Raw genomic sequence first — 26,614 nt, 5'->3', positions numbered from 1 at the left:
AGACTTCGTTTAGCTAGAAGCCAGCATTAACACCGATAATTATGTCAGCCTTGAAATTCATTCTCCGTTCTCTCTTACCAATAAGTGCTACTTTGGACTAAGTTGTCAATTGAGTACTAAAGCCCTCTCTTAATGAACAAAGCTAACACTTTATAAGGCTCTCATCATGCCCGTCCTATCATATAGCGCAGAAGCTTGGACGATGTCAATATTTGATTAGGCGTTTCTTGGAGAGTTTGAGAGAAAGATTCTGTGGAAGATTTTTGGACTTTTGCATGCTGACGAAGGCGAGTATCGTAAGCGATGGAACAATGAGTTGTATGAGCTTTAGACATAGTGCAGCGACTAAAGATCCAGCGGCTACGTTGGCTGGGTCATGTTGTCTGAATGGATAGAAAATGCTCTGGCTCTGAGAGTATTCGATGCGGTACCAGCTGGTGGCAGGAGAGGAAGAGGTAGGCCTTTTTTTAGCAAATCTGAAAATGGAATAGCTTAAAATATTGTTTTACTGCGCGCGGTCACAGTTGTGGGGCATTGCCTGTAATTGCATGTACGCACTGTACAACGCGTTGATACAACAATCGCAGCGTGTGTGCTGGGCGTAAGGATTGTTGATACCAAAAGGTAGCGTGTATACGTTGCTTTAGTATTGTTGTGTTTTGCTAAGTGTGTGTGTCACAACTTTCGCGGTTGTTTTAATTATATCGTTCGCAGCTAAAAGAGACATTTCTATCATTTATTAATATTTCATTGTACAATAAATATTTGCCTGTACATACACTTAAAAATCTGCCTATAATAATAAATAAAAATATAAATTGGAAAACCCCAAAAAGTGTTATCTCGGAATGTTGGATATAGATCTTTGCTTGAAATTAATGATATTTTAAATAGAGATTCACGAGCTAGCGCTTCAAATGAATATATAAAGCATTGACACCATGTGAAATAACATTTTTTAGATTTGCTGTTGCTACATCGGTGGATGTAGAACGTTCCTTCTCAACCTACAAGTCAATCTTAACTAAAAAACGGTGGTGCTTCTCGTTCGATAGTCTGAAACATCATCTTGTTTTGACTTGCAACAATGAATTACTATAAGTATATGGCTAACTGAAATAAAAACGTTTACTAGCCCAGGAGAAAAATTACCTTTTTTGCATTTTCGGTGTTTTTTGAGAGATTTGCGAATATTATTTTGGGCTTTTTTTGCATTTTTTCGTGCATATTTTTGCCTTTTATTTTGCATGACTATCACAGCTCTACGTATTACAGAGTATACACAGTCAATATATGTACACTAATACAATATACTGCAGCCTACGGCCTATGTCACATGGAGACATTCGTACACAAGCGCATGCGTATGATATTACAGGGGCGAGGAGACGCAGACGCCTAGACACGTAGAAAACGACGCGGACTTGTGTAGTCCACGTATTCATCAAAATTATTATTAAATAATATTTAAATATAAAGGGTGTTTCAATTGGCGCGGGTCGATTTTGGCGCCCTGTGGCAGCCATTTTGTTTTGGTAACATCTGTCAAATCTTTTGTTTATTATTCAGTTGTTTATGCTAAATCATCATGGCAAGTTACACGATTGAACAGCACATTCAAATGATAAAACTTTATTATCAAAATGAGTGTTCATTAACGCAAACGTTGGCCCTTCAAAGTCGACTCTTCAACGTTTGAGACGACTGGGTCAGTAAACAGTCAGCCAATACCCGTACGTTCAAGGAACGCAAGATCAGCCGAGAACATTGCCGCGGTCCGTGAAAGTGTACAGCAGAACCCGAGGCAGTCTATTCCTCGCCGTGCACAAGAACTTGGCTTTTCGCAGACTTCAACTTGGCGAATTTTGCGTCGGGACTTGGGCCTACACCCGTACAAGATCCAACTGGCCCAGGGACTCCAAGTTGATGACCATAGACAACGCCGTTTGTTCGCTGACTGGGCTTCGAATCGTTTGGAAGAGAACCCCAGTTTTGGGCGAAAAATCATCTTTAGTGACGAGGCGCATTTTTGGATGAATGGCTGTGTTAACAAACAAAATTGCCGTATATGGGACGGCACCAATCCACATGAGGTTCACCAGGTGATAAGGGATCCTCAAAAAGTTACCGTTTGATGTGGATTTTGGGCCGGCGGCATCATTGGTCCGTACTTTTTTGAAAACGACTTTGGTGAGGCGGTCACGGTCAACAGCGAGCGCTACACAACGATGCTAACCAACTTCTTATGGCCCATATTGAGCCATATGGACCTAGACGACATGTGGTTCCAGCAGGACGGCGCTACGTGCCACACAGCAAACGCCACGATTGACGATTTTAACATCTACCCGCCCTTATTGAAAAACCCTTTATATTCAGTGAAAGTGAAATTAAAATTTGCAAATTAATTTCCAGTTAGAACAGGTATGTATTGATAAATTTTTATAAATATACTATGTCAAATTTAGTATCTATACGACGAAATTAAATATCAGTATATTGTGATTATGAAAGATCTATCTTACACAGTTCACAGGTACTGTTGAGGAAAAACTGATGTGCCTTACTAAACCCGATTTGACATCACTAATTTGAGTATTTGTAATTATAATTTTATAATAGTTATATTATTGTATTGGATGACCATAAAAATATTGTTGATTTCCAATTTGGTATTACTATTTGTTATAGGCTTCAAATGCCAAAAACGCTTGCTGAACGTGCAAGAGAATACAGAGCTCGGAAAAAATTGTCGAAACAAGAAAAACCGCCAGCGCAAACAGCAGCACGACGCAATCGAAAATGTAGGGCTCGACAGAAGGCTACACGCAATGATGATTTGAGATTCTACCATGGCCGGAGATCATCAACAACAACAACATTGCAAGCAGAATTTCAAAGACTGTCGAAACTCTTGATCCACAAAATGATTCAATTTATACAACAAAGAGAAGGATTGTCGATATACTCTTTTAATTGTCAAAGTCTACGTGCTCATGCTACTGACGTATTGACGTATTCCAGTTATGGAAAAATGTAATGTGGTAGTTTTTCATGAGACTTGGTTGCGTGATGACGAGGAAATCAGTTTACCGAATTTTAGCTGCATCATCCAGTGTAAAAGAAGTAATGTTCCGTAAGGCAAACAGTAGTTGTAGGCATGTGCTTGTATGTAAACAGGCCCTTAGCAGAGTGTGCATGTAATTATAATTACGTAATTAGCCCTTAAGACTTACTCGCTAAGCTTTCGTTGTAATTAGACCTTAAGATTCGTTGGTGGTAGCGTTTGGTACGAGTAGATGCCGTTTTGATTGAATAAAAATTCATTCGGTTTATCGCGACGAACACGGTGATATCGGTCATTTGAAAAAACCATATTATCTATCCTATTATATTATATCAGAAGTGGTTTTTTAACACATCGACATGTCAAAGCTAAAATAAAATAATGGACTCAATAAACGCTGATCGGTACTCCCTGAAGCAGCTGAAGGCCTGGTGCACCGCTGTGGGCATTAACGCTAGCGGCGCAAAAGCTTCACTGGCCGCCAGCTTGAGCAAACTTTCGGCAGAGGCGCGAAGAACAACGATCAGGACCAGTGTTGCCATTTTAGCTTTTTTCAAGCTAGATTTAGCTTTTTTTGTTTTCGTTTAGCCGGAAAAAATGTAATTTAGCTTCTAACTTTTTTTTAGCCTTTTTTCGAATTTTTTTTAGCTTTTTTTAGCTTTTTTCTAAGATTAATAAAATTCGATAGTATAAAAATTGTTAATCTAGTCTCCACAAAGTATGTATAGTGTGTGTCCGCTTAACACTGAATGGCAGCACGAACAATCGATTATTGCACTGTTCTTTTCACCGCCAACATTTCCATGTATAAATGCAAAATAATTTTCGAACATTCCTAACGATTCGCGCCGCGTTGTTGCATCGAGTAAAATTTGCAGAAATATGGAAAGGTAAGTTAAAATTGTGCATTTAAAGGTAAAAATTGTTAAATTTATGTTATTATACCTATTAGATATTTTAAAAAAGCTGTGCCGGCTCCAATTGAGACATCTTCGAGTGAAGAGGACAATTTGAATGAAGTTGAACCGAAAAATACTAAAAGGTAAGTGCGTACATACATACCTATGTATGTTTGTATGCACAAATGTATTGCATACTTTCAAGAAAATTCTAAGAGTTTGCCGTTTAACGTAAATATTATCAATAAAAGCAACGAAAATCTAATTTATTTTCGTTTATTGATAAATTTAACGTTAACATGCAGCCCTGAAGTAACTATTGTGAAATAAATAGTTGTGTATTAAACAGGTGTTCCCAAAGAATTGATTTACAAACATCCGAGAGTGAAAGTTCGTGCAGCTATTCGGATGAGGAATCACCGCGCAGAAAGACCAAAAGGTATTATATTCACATGCCGCTTTTATTGTTTTTTATATTAAATGACGTTTTTTTGTGGCGCAGATATACCCAACAAGTGAGAAAAGCTTGGTTCAGCGATAAAAGGTTTAAAGATTGGATATCTGAATATGATGACAAAATATTGTGTAAGTTTTGCGGCTGTAAATTGACACCAAAATTATGCACTTTGATAGCGCATGCAAATACGAAAAAACACAAAGCAACAGCAGGTCCATTTTTAAGAGGAAAGCAGGCAACAATTTCTTTTAAAGCTGTTGGTATTATTTATGATACAAAGCGAGCCGAATTAGCTAACGCACTTTACGTCGCTTCACACACAGCTATCTGTTCCGTAGATCATTTATCTACGATTCAAAGAAACTCGTTTCACGACAGTTCAATAGCTACAGGAATAAAACTGGCTCGATCAAAATGTAGTGCTTTAATTCGAAATGTGCTATGTCCATATTTTAAAAATCGGTTACTTTCTGATATCGGTAGCAATCCATACAGCTTAATTATTGATGAATCGACAGATATAAGCGTTAAAAAGTACCTCGGAATAGTGATAAGATATTATAGCGCTACCAGCAAATCAATTGTTAATACATTTCTTACACTATCAGTTATCGAGGATTGCACGGCAAAAGGATTAGTAGATTCAATCTTAAAAACATTGAGTGAGTTTGGGTTAGATATTAAAAACTTAAGGGGCTTAGGAACAGATAATGCTAGTGTTATGGTAGGCAGAAACCGAGGCGTGATTTCTTTATTAAAGCAACATCAACCTAATATTGTTTTAGTTCCATGTGTTTGCCATTCGATCCAATTGGCTGTTTCGTCTGCTTCGAAATTACTTCCCAATAAAATTGAATTTTTGATATCAGAAACATATAACTGGTTTTCTAAATCCGCAAGTAGACAAAATAGCTATTCCATGTTGTATGCTGCCATAAATGATGGGCTAGAACCTTTACAAATGGTTAGAGCCTGCTCTACTAGATGGCTGTCTATCGAAGTTGCCGTTAAAAGAGTAACCAGTCAATGGTTGGAATTGAAAACGCACTTTGGTATTGCTGCAACAGTGGAATGCTGTCATAAAGCGAAGCTGTTGGCAAATCTGTTCTCTGACGAAAATTTAGCTTATTTAATGTTCCTTGGCCCTATATTAAAAGAAGTTCAAATGGTGAATAAGCTTTTTGAAAGCAATTCTGTAGACCCCCTCAAGATGTTCAGTGACTTAAAGTATCTACTTTCAAATCTTTGCTCACTTGTTACTTACTCCTCAGAAACTTTTGACCCATTGTCTTCTCCGTTGTTGCCGTTATTAATTCCTCTTCCTTGTTTCCATTACTCCTTTGAGGAGTTTATGAAAACAAACATTAATGATATAGATACAGAAAAAAATATACGAGATAACTGCCGTAGTTTTCTTATTAAACTAATAGAGCAATTACGCCAACGTTTGCCAAGTAATATCGACACTTTGAAAAATATTAATTTCTTTTCTATGGAAAAAGCACTGAGCGCTGTAAAAACAAACATATTTGATAGTTTCAAACAAGAAAAATGTAGATATACATCTGACGAGATAAGTAACATAGAAATGCAATGGAAGAAATTGCATCTAATCGAATGGGAAGGCATAGATTCCACAGTTGCATTTTGGACACAGGTTCGGGAGTATAAGAATGCGTTCGGGGAAAATCCTTTTGCCAGTCTTTCTAATTTTGTTTTTGAATTTTTGGTTCTGCCGCTAAGCAATGCGGAGGTTGAGCGTATTTTTAGTACGATGAATAATGTAAAAACTAAGGTGCGAAATAGGACTAGTACTACAATGTTAAATGCAATTTTATGTATAAGGTATGGACTAAAAAAAGAAAAGAAGTGCTGTCATGACTTTGTCATAACAAAAGATCTCATTAGTCTCATGAACAATTCCAGTATTTATTCTTATTCCTCGGATGATGAAGAAAATTTTGACATAGAAATATAATAAGACTTTTACAGCCCAATCTAATATAAACGCATTGCGGTAACTTTTTGTCAAAAATTGTCTCATGTACATACAAGTTGTATGAAAGTAACATAAATTAATTTGCGTGCGTAAAAACCTAATTTGATTTCCAATTTTGGTTCTGCGTGACACCAGGGTTTGACATATACACACATATTTTTATCAAGAAAACTTGTGTTTATATCGGTTAGAGCAAAAAACGTCGTTTATGTTCGTGCGTTTATATTAGGTTGGGCAGTTAGTAAAAGGCGCATTTTTTATTTTGTTAACTGGAAGTGGAAATAATTTTATGAAGTACAAATTGCAATGTTTCGTAGCTTTATATTTACATATATGATGCAAAGCATCAGTGTATATACAATATATACTTTTATGAAATTGAAGTACAAATTAAATTTAATGTTTCACTACATGTGTAAAATAGTTATGCTAAGATTGTTTTTTATGAAAAATTTTATGAAATACAAATTGCAATGTTTCGTAGCTTTATATTTATATGATGCAAAGCATCAGTGTATATACAATATATACTTTTATGAAATTGAAGTACAAATTAAATTTAATGTTTCACTACATGTGTAAAATAGTTATGCTAAGTATTGTTTTTTTTTACAATGAAAATAACGAATAAAACGTAAAAATGGCGTTGTACTTTTAGCTTTTTTTTTAGCCTTTTTTCGATTTTTTTTTAGCTTTTTTTAGCTTTTTTTTTTATCCATCTAGCTTTATTTCTGAAAATGTTCTGGCAACACTGATCAGGACAACGGTGACAACGTACAGTAACGGCAAAGTGATATGGCTGTGGAAGCCAATAACGACGACGGCGCGGTTTTTATACATATGTAGCGGTAAGTTTGGGGTCCGTTTGTCGAAAAACAGTTCGAGCGACGCCAGAGAAAATAACAGTATGTCCAACGTTGCCAACGGTACAGTGGAAGACAACCTTAAATGCTACAAAAGGAAATACTTTTGTTTGGGGTTAGACAAAGAGGAAAGATAGAGATAGCAGATAGTAGATAGCGTAAGAGAAAATGTGGTAGAGCCAGTACAAAGTTCGACCCCGTCAGAAAACAGGCAGAACTAGAACAAATTAAAGCACAAAGTTACAATAAAACATATTCAGATATGAAACGGCGAGAACCTCGCAAATTTAGCCTAGATGACTATGTTGTAATCTCCAACAGATTCCGTATAAAGGTACTTGGTCGATTACAAATCTAAAGCCTTGGTGTGGTTTTAAACAAAGTCACGAAAAAAAAAAATACTGAGAAGTAAACAAACTTTATTTGTGTAAACGAAACTTCATAGAATCAAGAGATTCTATGTGTCAGGAGGGCCGAGTTGTAAGGCAAACAGTAGTTGTAGGCATGTGCTTGTACATAAACAGGCCCTTAGCAGAGTGTGCTTTGTGCTTATACAGAGTTGCCCATATTCGACGGACCTATCTGGCGACCCTGTATCTTTTGACAGAGACGTCAGATCGCTTAATGACATACCGCGTCGGAAGCGTCAGTACAAGCAGATTTTTACCATGGAACAGTGCACGCCACGCGAGCGCTCCCAAATTGTTGAAATTTACATTCAACAAAAGAAGTCAATTGAGAAGAGAAGAAGAATAGAAGAAAATTGTGATGCCAATTATTCGGCGAAAGCGTATGAGGCAGTTCTGGTTTCAACAAGACGACGCTCCACCACACACAGCTCGCAGCACTATCGATTTTTTTAAGAAATTGTTTCCTCGTGATGCCAATTATGGAGACATATCGCTAATATTAGATGAGGCCCAAAATATTGCAATTATAAAGGAAAGAAGACAACAGGACAAAAGTTGGATGATCCACAAATCCCAAATAATATTAAATGAGGCCCACAATATCGCAATTATTGAGGAAAGAAGACAACAGGGTAAACGTTGGAAGATCCATTAGTTCCATATCGGAACCTTCCCTGAATGCAAATCAATTTCTTATTGACGCTGGATTTTCGCAAAATGCCATCGCCCTACATATCATAAGCGTTATTAATAATATAGACTTAGGTGACGACCAGAGAGAGCGCTGAAAGCCGAGCCGAGATTGGCAGTGCGATAAAACTGATTACGTACAAGTCAATACAAATAAGCTTGTATAAGTTATCATAAGTTAATTCCCACGACTGCCTTTCTCACCTAGACATCGCGTCAGCGGGTTTTATGCGAACGGATATTAATTAAATAGGAATATTTCGTAAACAAGTGCAGCACATACGAAAGGAATCAACGGTATTAACGAATCAGCAGTAAAAGAAGGGAAATCAACGAACGGCGGTAACCTAAAGCCAGCAACTTGTTGAAGTCATAAGTCATTTTTGAATCATAAAATACTAGATTCTAAGGATGATGAGGTGCTGAATATAAATTTAGTAAAAGTGCAAACTGAATTAGCGATAAATACCCGATCCCGGATATCTCAGGGATCCTATCGAATCTAGGGGGGAGTAAATTTTACACCACCCTTGATCTTAAATCTGGTTTCCACCAGATAAACCTGTCAGAAAAAGACAGAGAGAAAACGGCTTTCTCCGTCAAAAATGGAAAATATGAATTTTGCAGGATGCCATTCGGTTTAAAGAATGCTCCTAGCTTTTTCCAGAGGGCAATAGACGACGTTTTAAGGGAGCATATAGGAAGCAAATGTTTCGTCTACATGGATGACGTTATTGTATTTTCAAAGGACGAGGAGCAGCATTTAAAAGACAGAGAAGCGATTTTAAGAAGCTTATTCGAGGCCAATATGAGAGTTTCAGCGGAAAAATCTCGATTCTTTAAAACAGAAGTCGAGTTTTTGGGATTCTTAGTAACACAAAATGGAATCAAAACATGCCCGGATAAAGTAGATACTATCCGAAATTTTCAGGAGCCCACTACTCTGAAGGGGCTAAGATCATTTTTGGGCATAGCTGGATACCACCGCGGGTGAATATGGCCGAGTTACTGCGTCTCAGTCGAAGAAAATCAAAATTGATTTGACCGAAGAACAGAAAAAAGCCTTCACTACCCTAAGGGAAGTACTGGCATCGGAGAAGGTGACGTTAACCTACCCCGATTTCAGGAAACCGTTCGAACTCACTACCGATGCCTCCTCGCATGCAATAGGTGCTGTCCTATCGCAAGAAGGAAAACCTATAACTATGATCTCCCGCACTTCAGCCAGTTGCGAGGAACATTAAAACTCTTAAGAATTATCTATATGGCGTGACGAATCTCACCGTTCACACAGATCACCAACCGCTCACTTTCGCGGTTTCAGATAGAAATCCAAACTCAAAAATAAAGAGATGGAAAGCATTAGACGAATGCAACGCAAAGCTTATCTACAAACCAGGCAAGGAGAATGTAGTCGCAGATGCATTGTCTAGGCAACACATGAATGCTTTGGATAATATGAGCACCCAAACGGTTCACAACGAGGAATCGTCGACTAACACAATTGAAAGAACGGAAAAGCCAGATAGTGGTAGAAGAAGGAATCGAACCGGGGAAGAGAACGTTCATTATTTTCGGGAAAAAAACCCGACATTTAATCACATTTAAAAATAAAGAAGATTTGATTAACCTCCTGCAGGAGGCGGTAAAAGCGGATGTGGTCAACGCAATATATTGCGACCTACACACACTGGCCTTATTTCAAGACGAATTGGTTGGACTTTTTCCAACAACCAAATTCAGGCATACTGAAAAATATGTTAATGATATATCCGACCCAAATGAGCAAGAAGAAATAATCGCGGCCGAGCATAATCGAGCTCATCGAGCGGCCCAGGAGAATACGAAACAAATATTAGAAGACTATTTCTTTCCAAATATAGAAAAAAAAGCTAAACAATTTGCGGCCAACTGTCGCACATGCTCTAAGGCGAAGTACAGTCGCCATCCACAAAAGCAACCCATTGCACAGACGCCCATCCCCACATATTGTGGAGAGATACTCCACATCGACATATTTTCAACGGGCTCTAAATATTTTCTGACCTGCATTGACAAATTTTCGAAGTTCGCTATAGTGCAGACTTTAAGGTCTAGAACAATAGTTGATGTGAAGCCGCAACTTCTTCAAATACTTAATATGTTTTCGGGTACAAAAATCGTATACTGTGACAACGAAAAGTCGCTAAATTCTCATAGCATCAAATCCACAATAAAAAATCACTTCAATATCGACATCGCGAATGCCCCACCCCTCCATAGTACATCGAACGGCCAGGTAGAGCGATTCCATAGCACCCTGATGGAAATATCGCGATGCCTTAAACTCGATACCAACATGGACGATATCGAGGAAATAATCCTTTTGGCCACAATAAAATACAATAGATCCATTTACACCGTGACTGCGATGAAACCTATCACTATTTTCCGTCCAGAAAAGGAGGGCAAACGAATAACATCCTGTATAAAGAACGCACAGGATAAGGAATTAAGAACCCATAATAAGAATAGGCAGGATAGGGAGTTTGAAATAGGTGAAAAAGTACTGGTTAAGAATAATAGAAGACTAGGCAATAAACTCACACCTCTCTATACCGAAGAGGAGATTGAAAAAGATCTCGGCACTACGGTGCTCATAAGAGGGAGGAGGGTCCATAAGGACAACCTTCGTGGAAGTTGAACATTATTAGTCGCTAATAAGAACTAACTTATTACAGGATTGTTTTGGTACTGGTTATGGTACTATCAGCATCGCTATCGGCAGGACGAATACTAGACTACACGAACGCAGAGTACATCCCAGTAGCTGATGGGGACCTTATAATCTGGGAAAACTTCGGACACGTCAAACATATTACTAACTTGACCCTATACGAACTGTTACGAGATGAAACGTCTAACGCTACAGACCATTTTCCGCGAACGCACATGAGGAAGTTAATGGACGCAGATATAAACCAAATAGACAGACTTTTACAGCTGATAAATACCCACCATAGGCAGGCAAGAAGTTTGAACGCACTCGGAACAATACTGAAATACATTACAGGTACTCCAGATCACGACGACTTTGACAGATTGACCAACCCAGCAGAGCAAATAATCGACTCACAGGACAGACAGTTTACCATCAACACAGAGGTGCAGAAGGAAATTAACAGCCTTACTACTACGGTAAATAAAATTTTAAAATCAGCAAAACAGAACGAAGTAGATACAGGTTACCTCTACGACATACTTACGGCAAGAAACAGGGCATTAATAATAGAATTAGACAATATAATCACCTCCATAGCTTTCGCGAAAATCGGGACTCTTAATCCCATTCTTTTGGATAGCTCAGAAATAAATTCAGTTATGAAAGCACAGCACTTCACAAGCTTCAACGTAGCCGATATAGTACCTTTAACTAGAATTAAGATTGTTCAGTATAATAATGCAATATACTTTTTAATAAAATATCCTATACCTAAGTTTAGATGTAAGAAAACAATAATTTTCCCGGTAGCACGCGGCAATCAAATTCTACACCTGCAAGAACCTACCATAGCTACATGTCAGAACCACACGGTAGCCGTAAAGAACTGTAGCAACACAACTCCGGCATTCTGCTTAACATCATCAACCGAATCATGCGCGTTGCAACTAATGACGCACAATACCGCCAACTGCGGTACCACGTTTATTACAACGATAGGCGACGGCTTGATTGTTATTAATGATCAAATTGCGATAATAGAAGAAAACGACGAAATCCCAGTTACAGTCAACGGGACTTACTTGGTGAACTTTGAGAAACAGGTGAAAGTCAACGGAACTTTATTTTATAACGAAAATTCCACAGCACCTTTGAAACCCGAAGTGCCATTGTCCCCAAATATCAACCTGACGCAGCACATAGAAATTTTAAGTGCCCCCTACCTTCACCACGTAAACCAACAGAACCTTCGACATATTAAACATCTGAAAGAAAGCATTGAACGCAGTAGCATAACGAATTATGTTCGCATTGGAGCTTTTGTAATTATGGGATTACACGCATACGCATTTCAGCGCGCAGTTGTAAACAGGAAGAAAATCTCCATAGCCAAGTCCGTCAAAGCGGCAATTGAAAACACCACCACGGGGGCCGCGGACGCCCCTCACTTAGAAGGGGAGAAGTTATCATAAGTTAATTCCCACGACTGCCTTTCTCACCTAGACATCGCGTCAGCGGGTTTTATGCGAACGGATATTAATGAAATAGGAATATTTCGTAAACAAGTGCAGAACACGGTTGCTAGCACACTTTGCGGTATCAGCAAAGTATCGACATTTGATACCGCTTAAAGTCACTACACCAACGTCGCTACAGTTCTGCTAACGTCATGACTTGCCGGCGCTGCACGACGTCGTAGGTTAAGTGGTAGGATAGTAAGAAATGAATTGTTAGTTCTAAGATAGGCTCAACACTTAAAGCTGACCAAGACGGCAGCTGGGAAAATGAAATAAAATTATAATAAATTAAAAACGAGTAACTTGTATAACACAGTGAACGCCGACAAGAGCAGAGAGCAAGGCCGATGAGTGCGAGAAAACAGTTTCAAAGCGTTTTTGCATTGTTGATGTTTACTTTTTAGAGTGAAGTTGTGTGTTTTAATGGTTTAAAAATAAAAAAAAATGGATATCGATCAAATAATAAGTGAAATTTTTTCCCGGCCTGCTTTGTGGGACCAAAAAAACAAATTGTATTGTATCACAATCGTGTTTGTGTGGAAAAACCGTGGGCATCGGTTGCAGCAGAAATAAAAGTACCAAGTAAGTAATATTATTGAAATCACAAATGAACCAACCACTTCATCATTTGCCTCCATACAAATTGGAAGTGAACCATTATTGGACCAAATACAAACAGCAAAAGAGACGCCAATTTATTACACTGACTCGATACATAAATAGTTTTTTTATAAATACAAATTATTACATGAAATATAATTGAATTAAACAAAGTATTAAAGAATTATTTTACCTCAGAGTCACTATCAATCTTTCGCAAGAAGTTACTGGCACCTTAATAAAATGTGTCCAGTTTTTGTTTAGTTTCACACCTATCTTGTCCAGAATGTAATCAAATGTTTCAATTTTCATTCGGGTATATTGTTGAAATTTAGCTGGATATTTCCTTAAATCATTACATAAATGATGAAATACACCAAATTCATTCCTTTTTAGTGTAATTGGATGTTTTCCAAACTCTTTTGTGTTAATAATTGCATTAATCACACTAGGAGAAGCAAAATACTCTTCATCAGATGAACCCATTACCGTGTACAGCAATTTTATAAACACAAAAGAACAACAAAACTAAATGACATAAGAGCAAAACACATGGAATTCAGCGCTGATTCTCGCATTCACTGTGTTACATACAAATTTTCTTCTCGCATGAAAATAAGCGTCAATAAGCTCGGCTCGGCTCCGCTCGGCATCAGCGCTCACTCTGCTCGCACCCTTACGCAGGAAAATAATCACGATTACATTGTATTTAATGAAAACCAAAAATTTTACCACACAACAAGTGGCTTGTCACTAATTCGAAGATCAACCAAAGAGAGCCAACTAAAGGCAATAAGGATTAAGATCAATCAAAGAGGATCAACGAAATTTAACTAAGTATAATTTACATATACATACATGTAAGACGGAGTATACCTGACAGCAGTGAGGGAGAGAAACGGGTTTGGCGTTAGAGCAGCCGTCGGCGGAAAGCTGAAGCAAAAAGTCGCAGGGAGCGCGCAAGCGGAATAGTCATTGTCATTTTTTTCATTCTAATTAAATACTCTTTTTACATATACAGTGGCTCACAGCTTATTTTATGCAGTGCATAGTCTCAAATCCCAAGCTTTATAACTACAAAACTAAGAAGAATATGAAAAAGAAATTGGTACCATTAAAAAGATAAAAAACTCAAGTTTAGAAAAATAATTTCATTTATTGTGAAAATATGTATTTAAATAACATAAAACAACCAAAATCAAAAATACTGCGTAATTTCAGGTCACAGCTTATTTTATGCAGTCGCTTCTTTGTACAACGGTACTTAAATATTACGTTATTTAAGAGTAGTAGGCGTATGTAATATCATCGCTTATTTATAAAATTACTTTGTATTCGCTTTTTAGTTTGATTTTAGTATTTGAAGTGTCAATTAATGTGATTAATAAAATGGGTCCGCGAACAGCGATAGGTCAACGTGAATTGGTTATTCACCATTTCAAAAACGGCCAATCGCTGCGAAAAATAGCAGAAATAGTTAACATTAACGCCCCTACAGTACAAAAAATCATCGAGCGCTTCGTCCATGAAAATCGTGTACATAATAAGGGCAGGGAACCACCAAACAAAATTTTCAGTGACACTGATGAGCGAACTATTGTAAGAAGGATAAAAGCTAATCCACGACTCTCGGCTCCGAAACTGACCTCTGCAGTTCAATCTGACCTCGGTAAACAATGTAGTGTGGAAACTGTTCGCCGTATTCTGCGCAAACACGATTTTCATGGCCGAGTAGCACGTAAAGGACCTTTTATCAGCCCAAAAAATAGACTTTTCCGACTTAGATTTGCCAATGAGCATGTTTCAGAGACGTCAGAGTACTGGAATTCTGTTATTTTCGCAGATTAATCGAAATTCAACATTTTCGGCTCGGATGGGATGTCCTATGTTTGGCGAAAACCAAATAAGGAACTCAATAAAGAAAATTTGAAACCGACAATGAAACATGGCGGTGGCAGCGTCATGGTTTGGGCCTGCATGTCGGCTGCTGGTACTGGGAGGTTGACATTTATTGAGACAACAATGGACAAATTTAAATACCTACAGATTCTGAAGGATAATTTGTTGCAGAGTGCCGAGGATCTGGGTATAAAATCAGATTTTCAATTTTATCAGGATAACGATCCAAAGCATAAAGCGGGTATTGTACAAAGCTGGCTAATATATAACTGTCCTCACTTGATGACGCCGCCGCCACAGTCGCCAGACTTGAATGTCATTGAAAACTTGTGGTCTATACTAGAAACTAATATCCGGAAACATAAGATTTCTAACAAAAACGACCTAAAGGAGGCGCTGAAAACGGAGTGGACGAATATTTCGCCAGATATTACAAAAAAACTGGTGACATCAATGCAAAATCGCCTTAAATCTGTTATAGACAACAAGGGTTATCATACCAAATATTAAAAATACTTCAAATTATGTGTAATATTAAGTTTTTTATAATTATAAGTAACTGCATAAAATAAGCTGTGACCTGAAATTAACCAGTATTTTTGGTTTTCGTAGTTTAAAGTTATTTAAATATATATTTTCACAATAAATGAAGTTATTTTGTTAAATTTGAGTTTTTTATCTTTTTAATGGTACCAATTTCTTTTTCAAATTCTTCTTAGTTTTGTAGTTATAAAGCTTGGGATTTGAGACTATGCACTGCATAAAATAAGCTGTGCGCCACTGTATATGTATCGTATATACATTTGGATTAATAAATTTTTACATTTGGGGGCTCAACCGCTTTTAAGCCAATAAAAAAGTGTCGCGTACGTGTCTGAACTTTGCAAAAGTGTGTAATTTTGAACGATGCATGCAACGAAGCGTTGTATCAGTACAGTCGATATACGTACATAGTTGGACATAGTAAGAGCAGTTGTTTGTAGTGACGCGAGTTGACGCTGGCAAGATTAAGTGGAAAAATTCATAGAAAGAACTCGAACAATTGCTGTAGTGTGCGCGAATTGACGACAAACATCTATACATATTTCGACTATGCGTTGCTAAGCGCAGGGAAAAGTTGTAGCTACGCAGTTGTTAAAGTTGTCGTTCGTAAGTTTTTTTTTATGTAACGTATATACATTTAGATTAATAAATTTTTACATACATATGATATGTACATATGTAAGCTTACATACATATGCAGTAAAGGAGCTGATCGAGGAACAGCAGACTTCAAAGTGTGCCCGAAGCATGCAGCGCCGAGCACTGATAGTAGACCAAACTAGACGCCGTATCGGGTCACTTAAAACGAATTAAACTTTAATAAAAACAGTGCAAAACTGGAATTTATTGATTCATTTGATATTTTCGTCAAAAACAAGAATACTGCATTTATCTGCAATAACTGCTTGAGTGAGTCAACAAATCTCTTTGCTAGGAAATCGCTCTTATCTCAAGAACTAATTTTATTAAGGTGGAAATTTTAAGAGTTTTTGCACCACAATATTTCTGATATAAATGCAACTAAGCGCGTATTAACTTTTAAGCCTACCAACACTGCATATAATCACTACATATAAACACAATTGAAAGGTCATCGCCTGCTGTTCTACTTCGCCTCGTCGCATATCTTCAAGCTCTTATATTTATTCACATTATAAAGGAACAACTTTTTATATGCACCATTTTAATGTAAACGTAGCTTAAGCTTATATTATTAGAATAACATATTTTACATGCATCATTTTATTGTGAACGTAGCTTAAGCTTGTACGAGTATTATCTGATTTGATGAAAAATGCCACTCTAAATAAAAAGGGAATTCTTCGATTTCCGCTTGAATGGTGAACACGCGTTTTATTTAAAGTAGAAATCTCTATCAATCGCCATAAATAAATTGAAACCCGGGCGTTTTATAACATAGTCACGGGTTACAACAAGGTTTTGAAGATGGGATCCAGTAAAAGATTACAATATTTTACGGAAATCCATCTCATTTTAGTGGAAATTTCTATGTGGATTTCAGATGTGAATACATAACCTTATAAGATAGTATCAACTTCGATTGCAAATCCACGAGTACCACATGTGGCAATACAGGTTGAGCTGGAGGTTGACCAGAGCTCATGGTTGCGTAAGTAGACCGTCGGCAGATAGCAGTCGACATATTTGATTGTGATGACAATAAAAAAAAGTACGAATGATGTTGCACTACATAGGGCACATGACATACTATACAACATTCTGTGCGACAAAATAAGTCGGGCAAAGGCAAGTCAACTCACATATACACAAATCGTCGGAAAACTAAGTGAGCCCTTTGATCCAGAGCCCTTAGAAGCAGTAGAAAAGTATCGATTCCATTTGCTGAAACTCGCAGAGAAACTTTTTGAATGCGCTTCGAAAGCTATAATAAGCATAATTAGTAGTACAATCACTAGTGATGGCACGATTAATCGAACAATTAATATTAATCGGTTATTTTCCTTTACTTGTCGGATTAATTGTATCGTGAAAGCCCTTTTGATTAATTGCAATGTTAATCGATTATTTCCAAAATAATCGAAAGATGTACGCCACTAGAAAATAAAATCATTTCACATCAGCAGAGCTTTTTACAATTTTTTTCAAAAACTTATTTGACCAAGGTTTTATTCAAGCGAAAAAAAAGGAAAATGCTCCCAATACGAAGTGATGTTTGGAAGCATTTTTCAAAGGAGAGTTCTACAGATATAAGGTATAAGTTGTGCTGCAAAACTTTAAAGTGCTCCAACAACACAACAAATATGATGCAGCACTTAAAGTTGAAACACTCAAAGGAGGCTGAAGCCTTAAAATTAAGTTAAAAATTCCACCATCAATTAATCGCAACTTTAATGTACAATGTGTACTACAGAGAAACAATGAAGCATTGTATGAAGCCAGTTGTGTCACAGAGGATAGCAATGAATTGCCAAGCACGAGCCACAAACCTACACCAAGAAGCAATCAGCCAAATATAAACACTGTGTTTTCAAATGTAGAGAGTTTTGCATCAGGTGGTACGAAGCATCAGAAATTGACGCAATCAATAGTGGAAATGGTTGTAATGGACAATTTGCCATTTTCGCATGTGGAAGGTATTCTTTCATATGACTATTATTTCTGCATTGTTGCAATGCATTATTGCTGATTCCTCATAGACATATGGATGTGTATCCTTTTCAGGGAAAGGGTTCTTGCAGTTGATGAAACATCAATATCCGCTTTATAAAGTTCCGACCAGGAATACAATAAAAGCAGAAATTGAAAAAATGTATAATAGAGAAGTGTAAAAATTTAAAAAGATGTTATCGCATGGGTCTAATATCTGTTTGACTACTGATATATGGACTGACACTCAAATGAACAGCATGGTATATCTTCATGCTCAAATCTAGAAAAGCGAAAAACTCTCTCTTTCGACAATTTGTCTAACAAACCGCGTTACTGCTGAACGCTACTGCGCAATCATTAACGCATGGCCCCTGGGCCGGACGTTACGGGGGGGAATCGGTTCTCTTTGTTGGCCGATTCACCCAAAGCGAAAAAGAAAAGAAAAGAACGTGAAAAAATTACATTCGATTTCCCAGATCTACCACAAACATTCAAAGAAAACCCTAAATTTGTTGTTTTGGCTGCAGTTGACAGTGGAAAAAACTTAGCCCAATACTTATGCTTGTTAGTGCATAAAGCAATCCTCGCTATAAGCAAGGAGATCACATCAATCTCAACGCTACGCGATGGCACCATTTTGCTACTGGTAAAAAACAATACAATCGCTCAACGTTTCTTAAAAACAACAACGTTACCCGGAGTATGTAAAATTACTTGTAAACTTCACAACACCCTCAATCACGTGAAAGATACTGTTTATGCACCCTGCCTCAACAATGTGGACGAAGAAGAAATCGGTCTGTCGCTAACATTCCATCGATACAACTTGCCCTCTAAAATCGACATATGTTGGCACAATGTAAAAGTTAGAGAATACATTCCGAGTCCCATGCGATGCAAATCGTGTCAAAATCATCCTTGGTGGATCTTTAATAAATCAGCCATAAACGTTTGCCTACATCAGTATAAAAAGGCCACTACTAGTCCTGAAGTTTACAGAGCTCTATTTCGCGAACAATTTGAAAAGTATTCTCAAGACAACTGGAGCTTCATCTACACAGATGGATCTAAAACCAATAATGTTGACACATCCGCCGTAGTTTCCAACACAGGGTTAATCATATCAGGTGGTTGGCTTTTCGGTGGAACCTCAGTCTTCACAACCGAAGCACTGGCAATCAAAATAGCTATTGAATATGCGACAAAACTGAAGGTCATGAAGTTTATCATGCTTGAGTGGACTCCAAAGCGTAAACACCTCCAGTAGTCTAATTCAAAATATTAAAGCAGCACTAAATACTCATCATAAAAAGATCAACTTATTATGGCTGCCGGGTCATGCTGGGATCCCAAGTAACGAGGCAGCAGATGCGGCCGCCAATAAAAATCCATCTCCAACCCTGCCTTACTTTTGCAACATTTGAAAAACACGATTCGATTAGGACCGTTGCAGTATATATTCAAAGTGAGAAAGAGAAGAATTGGAAAGAATTTTCATCCTGGTACGGCAAAGTTAACCCATCAGGACAAAACCCCCACTTTCCAAATAATAACACTCGGAGCCAAACCACTACCTTTATACGGTTACGCATTGGGCACATCCTCTTGGCACACGAACACTTCCTCACAGGGAAACCCAAAAACACATGTCCTTGGTGTGGATCACTTTCCACGGTCGACCACTTACTAGATGAATGCCCCAATCTCCGAAGCCACAGGATCAAAATATTTGGCGACATTAAACCCTCCGCACTTCTTGAAAAACCTTCTTCTGAAAACATTCACAAAATATAATATATAACTTTCTGAAACAATGTAAGTCAATAAAGATTATTTAAACTCCATAATTAGAACTAAATCAACACAGGTATTATATACTTAAAGAAGGATTCGTAAGCCCTGGCAGCTGCTACTCCTCTATATTTAGATATAAGCATTTTGATATATCTAATAAATAATAATAATAATAATTTTCTTGAGCAAAGAGTTTGTTTGAAATTTTATGTTGCGAACGAAATTTCGTGTATCGATGCACTGAAAATGTTGCAAAAAGCATTTGGCGAATCTACTCTATTAAGAACAAGAGCATACGAATGGTATAAAGACTTTACGTCGAACACCGATGAAAACGTGAAGAAAGTGAAAGAAATTGTTGGCGCAACGAAGTAGTTTTCACTACCAACGTAGTCTTTAGTATTATATATATATTTTTGCATACTAATACTTTTTAATACATCCTTGAATTGTTCTACATTCCACTTATTATATTACATTCCATTTTTTGAACTCATTGTCAGTTACTTGTAAGCATTCAAAGAATAAACTACAAAAACTCAAACTTTGCTTTAAAAGAAATCGTGCTTGAAAATCGTCATACCAGCTTAAGAGAGATTTCTAGTAAACTTGGCATTTCACATGGAATGGCACAACACATTGTGGTTGATGTTTTGGGTATGAGACGCGTCACAGCCAGGAGATCAAAGAGAATGCGACAAAGGAGCTAAAGGCCATCCCTTCATCGGCCTACCAGGGGTGTATGGAGGACTGGGTTAAACGTTGGCACATGTGTGTTGCTTCAGACCGGTCATATTTTGAAGGAGATAAAATAAATTTGGCTGATTTTTAACTCTGTGTTTTATTTACACATTACCGGTACTTTCTGATCATAGGGTATCATGTTTGATGTGAAATTCCGACAACTTCAGCAAAAATATACCATTTTAACCGTCCAAAGTTCGGTCGTTCTTGGGCGCAAAGTCTTTTAAATCAGCAGTATACAAATTTTGTTTGCACAATTACTTCATTATTTTCTTTGCCATTCCCAATAGTAAATTACCGTCAATATCGAAATTATCAAGGAACATATTTAAAGAAATCTCCATTACTTTTATTTCTGTATTCAACCTCACGTATGGAAAATAAGTGCCGAACATCAGAAAAACTACAGCTTAGCATTCGCAATACGTGCTGCAATACTGTAGCCTTTGTTTTGAGGCACGTAACAAGCCCTTACTATTACTATTTTCATGCCTCAGCGGTAAGTGTTACCTTAGCTTACAGTAATTAACTGAGGACTTTATTACGACTCTGTGTTAGATAGCTAAGAGACCGGGGCGGGAGCAAGAGCGGGGACTCCCAATTACAAAAAAGTGTAAAAAAAAAGGAAAGTATCATACCTCACGAGTGAAGAATCCATTGTTTCTTTTCGGATGGAAAACCATTTCTTTTTCTGGACAGTGAAGGCTTTAAGGATATAATGGATCCAATTTATAGTTCACTAGGCATGAACCCAATAACCTCGCGCAATGTGATAAATTTTGTAAAAGTCAAAGAGCAGTCAATTAAAGAAAACATAAAGGCTTCAGTTAAAGATAAACTGGTGTCGCTCAAAATCGATGTTGCCACTAGAATGGATAAATCCATTTTAGGTGTAAATTTGCAGTTAATCGATGCAAGCCTTTATACAACTGAAATCAGTGTAAAAACGTTGGGCACGATCCAACTCGCGGATTCTCACACAGGTGTATACATAAAGCAGAAATTTTAATGGATTATGAAATAAAAGTGGAACAAATTTTCAGGTAAAATTTGAATTACAGAAAATATATGTATGTTTTAAAATAATATTACATTTATGCATACAGCATAAAATCTGACAACGGAAGAAATATGATAAAAGCAGTTCAAGTTTTAAACGATACTACAGAGGAATCTCTTTTTAACGATGATACGCAAGGCGAAACTGTTATGGAGGAACTAGACACCATTGATTTGAAAATGATATCTAAAAAGAGAGAACATTTTTCAACTGATGAAGCAAACACAAAACAAAAACAAAAACGAACTATTGTTGAGAGATAGATAGAGACTTAATACAAATAATATGAACTTGTAAAGAAAGTCACCTTGGCTGACCTTTAAACGCAAAGAACATTAAAATATTTGAAATAAATTAACTCCAGAAATTAAGAGAAATTCTCCCAAAGAAAACTTTTTACATACGTTAGTACATTTACTGCTACTCTTATTGGTGAGTTAGTACAGGGTTGGCCATATTAAACTGACCCATTGAGTAACCCTATAACTTTTTACTGTAATTTCAGATCAGCTAATGACATACCGCGTTGGAAGCGTCAGTCGAAGGAGATTTATACCATGAAACAGTACACCCCAATAGAACGCGCTGAAATTGTTCAGCTGTGCCATTCAAAATTCCTTCTCGATTGTAAAAACGCAACGTGCGTGGAGAAAAAAAAATAAAGTGAAAAGTGCGCCGTCAAAGAACGCAATCAAGCAAATGCACAAAAGATTTTTGTCTTCCGGCACTGTGGCTAATACCCGACGTCCAAATAAAAAGCGGCCAAGACGATCTAACGAAAATATCTCGGCCGTACGTTGTATGTGTGACAACGAAGTCAACGAGCTTTGCCAGCAATTGTTGTGTATGAGCGTGGGATCTACTTCGGCAACAACAGCGATAAGAGAAGTTTGTGGCAGCACTGCTGCTCAATTAATTTATGACAGTTCGTCATTTGACAATAGTCGTTAGCACGCACTCTCTAAATACCTTCTTCTCTTCTCAACCGGCGACGAGACAACATCATTCGCAATTGTAAGAACAGTATATTCAAAAGCCGAAATATTTTACACCATATTGGTGACCCCGACGTTTGAAAATAAATTTTTTAAATAATCAGCGGAATATACTCGTAATTTACTCGCAATTTTTTTGGACGTAATTTAACACACTATCCATAAACGCAATTAAGAAAAAGAAGACCTCATTGCTGCCACGTGGTTTCAACGCGCCGATATTGCGAGGGTTTTTTTCGCCGTATTTTTTTCAATTGGACTTGCATGAGCGATCGTTAGCAGAAATTGTTTGAGGGATCTTTCGTCTGGAAGTCAAATTGTGACAAAGTTTTGGAAAATCTACTTCGTGCATTCAACATGCCTGGAGATAGCGAATCGATCGGGACTTCACAGTCAAGCAACACATCAAACGTGAGTACTGTTAATTCTGTGCCTTTACCAGAAATCAGTCGAATTACAATAAAAGCACCGATATTCGTTAAAATTGAGTGCATCAGCAGCAGATCCAACCGAATTGTCAATATCTCCAACGTATCTTATCGTAGCAACAGTAACAATGGCTGAAGCTAATCAAAAACGAGAGCGAACTGTTCAAAGTATTAAGTTAGTTGCTTCCTTTGATGGAGACAGAAATTATTTGGCGTTATACATTGATTGCTTAAACGGATTAATGCCAGCGTCGTCTTCTCTTAATGAAAGCGAAAGGGCGTTTTATTTCCAATGCATTATAAGCACTCTGCGCGGACCAGCATTAGACGTAGTCAGAAGGGAACAACCTGAGACATGGGAAGTATTGAGAAAAATCTTGATCGAAGAGTTTGCAGATCCCACACCAGTGACAACGGCAATATTGTTGGTTGGTAATATTAAATTTAATGGTAGCGTAAGGTTGCTTTGTGAAGAAATAAATGCAGAAGTATGTAAAATTAAAGATAGTAAAAAATTAAGAGAGTCAAATACCTCAAGTATAAATTTTTTGTATACTGAGTTGACACGAACTAGTTTAAAAACTCTTAAAAGAGAATTACCTTTTCACTTAGTAGCTTTAATTAATGCTAACACAGTTACATATATGAAGTCTGCTATTCAAATTTTAAGAGAAAATGAAGTTTATGATAACGTTGTTATAGGAAAAAATACTAAGACTAATTCAAGCAAACAGCAATTCAACAATTACAGAATTCCAAATGCGCATTCAACTTTATATCTTCAGGCAGAAGATATAAATGATGAAATAAAGAAAAAGAATAAACTGTTACATTTGGGCGGTCCACAGCTACAGGAAGTGGCATTTAATATTCCGGGTGCTTTGGTTGAATCCGATGGGAATACAAATGTTTTCAAAGTACTGGTAGACAAGCTGGATGAATATTTTTCACCAAAGCGTAACTCGACTTTTGAGAGGCACCTGTTCCTTAATCTGTCCCCTAGCGAGGGCGAGAATTTTAATAAATACTTGTTGCGGCTTAGAAATCAAGTGTCTAAGTGCGAGTTTGGGAAAACTGCGTCGGAAATTATCGAAATTTGCGTGAAAGACAAAATTATTGACTCTTGGGCCCCTGTTGACCTTAAAAGGAAACTGCTCGAAAAGGAACAAAGTCTGAATGAAATAATCGAGTCCTGTCAAATCTACGAGCAAATCAGTAAGCAATCGGGGTCAATGTTCACAAAACCAAGCGAAGAAAAAGTCAATAGAATTTCAGCCAAAACATCCGGAGGGAGACATGAATTGGACGAGTGTATGAGATGCGGCCAAAAAGGTCACGAGAATAAGGACTTAAAATGTCCAGCGAGATTCCTAAAATGCAACAAATGTGGTCTGGTGGGACATTTCGCAAGAAAATGTAAGACCAAAAAGCGAAAACACAACAGCAGTGGACATAGTTCACCCAAAAAGCGGTCATCAGGGTCGTTTAGGGTGCGTAATGTAGAGGAAGAAAGCGAACCGGAAGAAGAAGTTCGAGAGCTGCATTGCTTCAAGATTACAAATGATTATTGACTCGGGTACGCGATTCAACTTGGTTAGTGAAAATGATTTTAAATCGTTAAAGAACAATGCAGCAGTTCTATGGAATGAACGAAAAGACTCGTCCACTCATTTCAAAGCTTATGCGTCGAACCAAACACTTAGTGTCCTGCGGGTATTCGAAGCACCAATAGGGATACGTAATGTAGAAAGAATTGCTAGCTTCTATGTGATCAAAAATGGATGTCAGTCACTATTAGGGCACGACACGACAATGAAGCTAGGAGTGCTGAGACTGGGAACAAACGTAAAACGGGTGGATAGAGTAGAACCTTTCCCAAAGATGTTTGGGGTGGAAATTAAATTATCAATAAATCCAGATGTTAAGCCGGTACAACAGGCAATGCGACGAGTCCCTGTGGCGTTGGAAAAGAAGGTCGAAGATAAAATAGACCAAATGTTTGCACTGGATTAATCGAGCCGGTGTCGGGACCCACATCGTGGATTTCACCAATAGTAATCGTCGTCAAAGAAGGGGGCGAAAAGAGACTGTGCATCGATATGCGCAGGGCAAATCAAGCCGTATTACGCGAGAATTATCCACTCTCCACTTTTGAGGTATTTATGACCAAACTAAGAGGAGCCAAATTCTTTTCAAGAATTGACCTAAAATGGGCATACCACCAGTTAGAATTGGACAAGTCCAGCCGCCACATCACGACGTTTATCTAACACAAGGGCGTCTTTTAGTACAAGAGACTGATGTTTGGAGTAAACTCAGCTCCTGAAATATTTCAAAGCGTGATAGAAAAGCTTTTATGCTCGTGCAAAAACGCACTAAATTACATAGATGATATCATCATATTCGGAAGAACAGAGCAGGAACACGATGAAGCCGTCAAAAAAGTGGTAGACGGATTCAAAAACAACAATCTCCTACTGAATGAAGCGAAATATGTGTGGAAGGTAAGGCAACTCAAGTTTCTTGGCCATTTGCTATCCGATGGTGGCATCGCACCAGATCCTAGTAAAGTCCAGACGATCATGGATTTTCGGGCTTTAGGGGTTAAGCCTTTCAAAATACAGAACGCAACGAAGAATTTTTGGTGAATGGGCTCTTGGAAAGTTGGCCGATGATTAACTTTTTTATCGATTGTGTTCAGCGACGAAGCTCATTTTTGGATCAATGGGTACGTAAATAAGCAGAATTGTCGATTTCGGAGTGAAGATCAGCCAGAAGAATTGCGACAGCTACCAAAGTATCCAGAAAAGGTCACAGTTTGGTGCGGTTTATGGGCTGGAGGTATCATTGGACCGTACTTCTTCAAAGATGCTGCGAATCGTAACGTAACTGTGAATGGTGAGTGCTACAGTGAAATGATATCCAACTTTGTTTTGCCCAAAATGATTAGAGCTTGATTAGCATGACATATGGTTTCAGCAAGACGGTGCCACATGCCACACAGCACGTGTAACAATGGACTTTTCGAGAGACGAGTTCGGTGAACATTTTATTTCACGTTCGGGACCTATCAATTGGCCACCCAGATCGTGCGATATAACGCCTTTAGATTATTTTTTGTAGGGCTATGTTAAAGCTCATGTCTATTCAGACAAGTCTGCTTTAATTAACGTATTGGAAGACAACATTCAAGCATTTATATGTGAGATACCGGCCGAAACATTAGAAAGAGTATGCCAAAATTGGACTAAGCGGGTGGACCATTTGAAGCGCAGTCATGGTCAACATTTGCATGAAATAATCTTCAAACATTAAAT

General features: G+C 37.7%; 1 protein-coding gene across 1 annotated transcript; it reads left to right on the top strand.

The window, feature by feature from the left end:
- The first annotated feature begins 3,878 nt into the window (after positions 1-3,878).
- On the top strand, positions 3,879-12,558 carry LOC129238088 (uncharacterized). The gene is made up of 5 exons (XM_054873127.1): positions 3,879-3,957; positions 4,020-4,109; positions 4,316-4,405; positions 4,469-6,218; positions 11,863-12,558. The coding sequence occupies exons 1-5, from the start codon at positions 3,950-3,952 to the stop codon at positions 12,556-12,558; spliced, it is 2,634 nt and encodes an 877-aa protein (XP_054729102.1). The 5' UTR covers positions 3,879-3,949.
- The last annotated feature ends 14,056 nt before the right edge of the window (positions 12,559-26,614 follow it).

Source organism: Anastrepha obliqua, chromosome 2 (assembly GCF_027943255.1).
Source record: "Anastrepha obliqua isolate idAnaObli1 chromosome 2, idAnaObli1_1.0, whole genome shotgun sequence".
NCBI lineage: Eukaryota > Metazoa > Arthropoda > Insecta > Diptera > Tephritidae > Anastrepha > Anastrepha obliqua.
The sequence above is the reverse complement of the archived record's forward strand: the minus strand, read 5'-3'. Positions and strand labels throughout refer to the sequence as shown.